Source organism: Falco biarmicus, chromosome 1, assembly GCF_023638135.1.
Source record: "Falco biarmicus isolate bFalBia1 chromosome 1, bFalBia1.pri, whole genome shotgun sequence".
NCBI classification, from domain to species: Eukaryota; Metazoa; Chordata; class Aves; order Falconiformes; family Falconidae; genus Falco; species Falco biarmicus.
Window position 1 is genome coordinate 4,696,204 of NC_079288.1, and position 6,000 is coordinate 4,702,203.

Genomic DNA, 6,000 nt, shown 5'->3' on the forward strand with positions numbered 1-6,000 from the left:
TGAAGTTGTATGTTACAGGTTCAATTTTCAAAACAAGTTATATTGTAGCACTAAAACTAACAGCAAGAACATTAAACAACATCCAAGAATGCCAAATACAGCTTCTTTAATTTAAATAAAAACATACAAATTCTACTGCTCAACAGATCATTGAAATATGACCTTCCTTAGATGCAAACAGTTTAAATTAGAATCGTCTGCATAATCAGATTTTATTGCTATTCCTTAAACGTTCACAATTAAATATTCCAGTCCCACAGCAACTGTTTCCAAGCTATAAGAACTTTAGTGTTAAAATGTTTTAAAATAAGTGTTCAGGCTACTAAAAAATCCCAAGTGTTACAACCAGTTTTCAGTGAGGGGGAAATAACTGAAAGGACTTAGCAATTCTGCTAATAATGTACACAGCACTTTTCACGCCGCAGTATATATATATTTTAACGTCTATTGAGATGCAGCTGTAGCACCTCACATGATAGGAATGTCTACTTTGCAATGTCAAAACCGAAGCCCATTTCTCAGATGTATCCAGTTCAAAGCAACCTTTTAAACATGTTGCTGGATTTTTTGTAAAGTGCTATGAACTGACCTCCTTCATTATTCACTTTTAAAATAATTACAGAAATAATCACTGGATACTTCCAAGACTAATTAAGAAAGCCAACAGTTTTGTGTTTGTTTTGGTTTTTTTTTTTTTTTAAAAAGAAGTGGTTAGGTTACAGTTTAAAATAAAATATTTGATATAATTATGATCAAGCATCATTGATTACCAGAGCTCAGACCTTGACCGTTTTTTTTTTTAAGAAGTTCTCCCCCAAAACAGAAAACTAACAAGGAAGTTAGTTAGCATTTTGCAGACTATCCACATTCAAGCACTCCCAGTATCAACAGAAGTCACAAGCATGAAGCCACACACACCCTTAACATTGCTGAGTTCTTTGGTTTCAGAAATCAACTGTAAAGCGATGTATACATTTTTTAAGTTATTAAAAAAGAAAAGGTAATGTTTTACACACCACATGAAAAGAAGTCACCCTTCACTATTTTCTGGATTTCTGCTACTTGCTTAACATTTTAGGAATACCTTTCAAAACCAATTTTACCTTTTGATATTTGTTCGGGAGTTTCTGTGGGACATGTAAGTGAGAGTTCTGTGCAAAAATATTGGCTGCAAGAAAAAAAAAAAAGGTTATGCTCAAATTAAAATTTCCTACAAGACTGAAGTAAAGGAGTGATAAAGACCAATTACTCACCGCTATTAGATTCCGGGTACGTAGAAATCTGTATATCTGTGTTGGTTCTAAGAAAAAGAAACACATGTTATCCAACTTGTTATACCCCCTAAATACAGCCTTATAATGATAAAAGACATCTAATATAGCATGTTGATTTTATTTCGTTAAACAAGTTTACACATCATTTAAGTGAAGCATCACTGTGTCCAAAGAACTCCAAGTAAACAAGTCAAAGGTTACTCCACCTACTGTATAACACAAAGCAACTTCTTGTTTAAGCTACCATAAATCAGTAGTCACAACTCAACTATGACTGCTCCTGCTTTCCACAAAATACATTTCTTACTGGCTTTATATCATAAAAGGGCAGAAAAAGGTACCTCAACACATTATAACCTACTGTTGAATTGGTAAAGTTTCCTTCACGAAGTTAACAAACATAACCAATATAATACCAAAACTGTATATATTAAGTTTACATAGTCAGACAATTTTGTCTCTGATTCAGTTTCATCCTTCTGGAAAATACCAAGGTCACTTCTACAAGGTATCAAAACAAGAACAGGGACTGTCAGTTGACTATGACACATTACAGACCACGCTAGGAAATCAATTCCCCAAACCTTTCACACTCATAGGATCAGGAAATTGTTGAACCTGGTAAAGCAACTACAGTTTCAAAGCACAAACAAGGGAGGATAATACAGCCATGCCAACACGAAAGGGTAGCAGCATCATTTGAAATAGGTGCAATAACTGAAGTTGAAAAGATCAAGACTTGCCTACAGAAAAGAGGACCTTAAGTTCGGTTTTAACCAATTCAGTGAAATCAAGACAAAAAAAGGTTTTTGTCTGGATCAGGCTGTATCTAACAAGACCTCCAACCTAAACTGAAATACACCCTTTTTAACTGAAATAAAAGCCAGCCTCATTAGGTAATGTCAACAAGAAACTTAGAAATGACTGCATACAACACATTAGTGGAGAAAAAGAGAATGGACAATGCCTTGATGCCTATGCTAAGGCTGCTAACACTGCCTCCACTTCCCACATAAAGAAAACAAACAACTATATTTTAAAGAAATATAAAACTTTATTTTCATATGACTGCAAAACATTTATTGCAAATAGCTGGAAACCTTATTGTGATTTATGGAATTCCATGATTAAAGTGAAAGACGACAGCATTTTATGTCCTTTATCCCTTTTTAAAGATAGGATGCAGCCTTATTTCTACACTTACAATTACAAGACCCCAAAGAATCTATTATTAGAGACATACTATTATTAGAGACATACTATTATTAGAGAAGAAAATCTTAAAATTATCCCAGTATTTCCTTTTAGAAGTCTGATGAAAACCAGTAAAATTCTCTTAGTGCAAATTATCATAATAAAATCTCTACTTTTCAAATCAAGATAAAAGACAGGAAAGAAAGGAACTAAGAAACATGCAGTTTGCTAGAGACCGAAAATACAGAATAGTCACCACTTTTAAAGAAATACCCCAGGTTTTTTTAGTGGTCAAAAGAGCATGACACAATTATAATCTAGAGAGGTTTGAAAACGTTAAATTAGATTCAGAAGGATGCAATTTAATTCAAAGACAGTGCACTGCTGCACCGACTTTAGTTTTCCCAAGCAGCAAAATTCTGAAACACGCATTTCAACCTGCAGACAGACATACGTTTCACAAGTTCGTATTACCTAGCAAAAGCTTAAAATAAATATTTTATCTTTTTCTAGCATATGACCTTGAAAAAGGACAAAAACATTCGGGAAGAACGTGATTCAATACATACTACATGTATTCAGATTTTCTAATCCACTATTTACTTACTGCAGTCTTCCCACGATATAGAGTTGACACACTACGACACATTTATACTGTAAGTTACTCCTGATCACTACCTGCCCTGCTCTGTGCTTCCCTTGTCTGACAGAGGCGTGGGCAAGAGAATTTTTCCCCCCTTTTCGGACACCGACACGGTGCAAGCCTCTTAAAACTCGTTCGGCACTTCACCTATCTGCAATACAGTATGTATTGAACACTGAGCTTTGTTAACAAGGCTAAGGTTCAAAGGACCCCACATTATTAAGGGTCTGAGTCACCATCAAAAGCTCCAACGCTTTCTCACCGTCACTGTCTATAGCAAGGGAGTGTGAGCTGTGACAGCACCAACACCAGAACAGGATCGTACATTCAGTAGGGCATTAAAAATTTCCTTCAGATCCTAGCAATTGAACAGAAATCTTTTACTGTAAGTTTACTGTTACACTGTGCTTCTGAATCAGACCTCCAAAAACAACTTTCTGGTGCATCCAAGGGGCTTTTCCTCCTATCTGGAGCCGCCACAGGGTGATCAGTAGGTCGCAAAGGTCAATTTCCAATACAAAATCTCAACTAAGGGACAATTATTGCCAGACAAAGAGCCAAGTACAGTGAAGTCTTCATCACATCCTGCCCCCGAAAGGGGCTCGAATGGCAGCCGCCAGGGAGGGAAGCGCCTCCTGGCTCCCGGCTCCCCCGCGGGCTGCTAGAGGAGGGCAGGGAACCGGCCGCCCCGAAAGCCCGACGGGAACTGCGACTGAGACACCAAGTTCACGGGCTGGGCGCAGCCGCACGCCCCCGCCCCGCAGGCAGCGGGCCCCGGCCCCGGCAGCCGCTCGCCGCCCTGCCCGCACACCGGCCCCCGGACCTCGCTTCCGCCCCAGGCCCGCCGGGCCCCCGCCTCCCCGGCCGAGCCCCCTGCCGGCCCCGCGCCCCCGCTCCGGTCCCAGCTCCCTCCCTCCCCCGACCGTGTTTACCCCCGGAAGCCCCTACTCTCCACAGCCCTCCCCTCCTCCTCCTCCCGCCCTTTCTGCGGCGGCCCCGGCCGGTCCCGCCGGCTCGGGCCCCTACTTCCTCCCCCGGCCCGGTACTCACTCTCGAAGGCCTGAAGAAAGAGCTCGTGGTCGGCCTGGATCTGCTCCATCTTCGGCTTCTTCACGGGGGGCAGCGCCGCCGCCGCCGCCGCCGCCGCCGAGGAGGCCGAGGAGCCGCCCGAGTAACCGCTTCCTCCGCCGCCGCCGCCGCCGCCGCCCGCGGCACCACCGGATTTACCGCCGGGAGCCGCCGCCGCAGCGGAGCCCCCGAACCCCCCGCCGCCGCCGCCTCCGCCGCCTCCGCCGCCGCCTCCTCCTCCGGCGGCGCCGCCAGCGGAGCCCGAGCTGGGCCCCGCACCTCCACCGTGCTTCTGAGGAGCCATGGGCCTGGCCCCCGAGAGGGCCCCGGCAGGACGGAGACCGAGCGGGGAGGGAGGGGGCGGCTGGGGCGGGTGGGGTGAGGAGGGGGGAGGGGAAGCGCCGAGCTCCAACTCCTCTAAGTCTCCTCCGCTCCGCTCTCCTCGGCGCTACGACCAGCCGAACCCGACGACCACGACGCGCCCGCCTCCCCCACTCGCCCATTGGCTCCGAAGATGGCGCCGCACCGCCGCATTGGCCGGCGCGGGGCCCGCCCCCGCGTGACGCACGGATGGTTCTGGAAGAGTTTGGTTGGTCGGTGCGCTTCGCCGCTTGGCGCTTCTCCCCTCCCCCTCCTTTGAACTGAATTCGCGGGAAACGCCGCTCGCCCTCCGGCGCGGGGCATGCTGGGTAGAGCGGGCCGTCTACGCCTGCCGCCCGGAGTTGTCCCTCGCCTCCCCGCTCCCGGCTCCTGCCCTGGCCCCGCGGCTCTGCCCGCCCCCGCCGGGCTTTCCGTTCGTGCCCCAGCTGGACTGTCCGTGCCCCTGCCCGTGGCTGCGCCCCTTTCCGAGCGCCATGTCCCGCTGCTTCCGCGGCCGTACAGGTGCCCCTCTCGCCTGAGCGGAGTTGCCCCTTGCGGACGGCGTCCCCGAGGGAGCGCTCAGCTGCCCGCAGGAGCTGCGGCACCGTCGTTGAAAGAGCCAAGTTATTCGAAATAGAGGCTTGGGTGTAAGTCGGTATCCGTTTTTGGTAAAAATGGTTAACGCTGGGTCAGACGTGAGGTGCTGCTGGTATCCCGTAGTTTTAACTTTAGTTAACCGTGAGGTTTCCTCAGAGGACAGCACAAGAAATGGCCCATAGGTGCAATAAAACGTTTCTGGTTTTATTCCCACCTTTCATTGCTTAGTGAGAACCCGCGGAGTCCATGGGGTAATAAAAGTTGTGCTGCTGTGGCTATCTTCGGAGCCCTGACCACTGGCCCTGGACGCTGAGCCACGCGTTCGGGTCGGGCCTGCAGGGCAGAAGCCTGGCTGCCTCACCTGTGTGAGAAAATGTGATAGAGTCCAACTGTGCAATGAGAAAATTCAGCAATGGCTTTGTTTAGTTAAGTCCTTATCAGTGGTGCGGCAAGCTTGATATGTAAAAGGCTTTGACAGCCATCGCGTTCTATTTGCTTTCTTTTGCGAAACTTTTCGAGAGTACAAGGTAGGGGAAAAATGGTTTGTGTGTGAAAACACAGCCTTGAATTTTCAAACCAGATACAACTGCGATGCTGGCACTATACTATCTTGGTTTATTTTCTAATTCTAGTGTTAAGGAAAATGAACTGAATGATAATAGTTAAGAGGAAAACCATATGTTAAAAGTCAGGTGTGCTGTAAATGTGCCTTACATTATCAACAGAGAGGGATTCTAATGTGATGTCTCAATTGTCTGTTATTAACCTTACTATGTTTTAAGAAAATGTACGTATATACACAAGTCTTCATCGGCTACTATTTCCTCCCCCATCTGATTTTTTTTTTACAGTTCCTCAATACTT

At 46.3% G+C, this 6,000-nt stretch overlaps 1 protein-coding gene across 1 annotated transcript in view; it reads right to left on the reverse strand.

Moving 5' to 3' along the window:
* Positions 1-4,626, reverse strand: part of SUZ12 (SUZ12 polycomb repressive complex 2 subunit) — a 31,328-nt gene extending 26,702 nt beyond the window's left edge. The window contains exons 1-3 of the mRNA XM_056334283.1: positions 4,162-4,626; positions 1,254-1,300; positions 1,104-1,168 (exon numbers count right to left, since the gene is read on the reverse strand). Of these exons, the coding sequence (XP_056190258.1) occupies positions 1,104-1,168; positions 1,254-1,300; positions 4,162-4,483 (434 nt within the window). The 5' untranslated portion in view covers positions 4,484-4,626. The remainder of the gene's footprint in view (positions 1-1,103; positions 1,169-1,253; positions 1,301-4,161) is intronic.
* Positions 4,627-6,000: the final 1,374 nt, after the last annotated feature.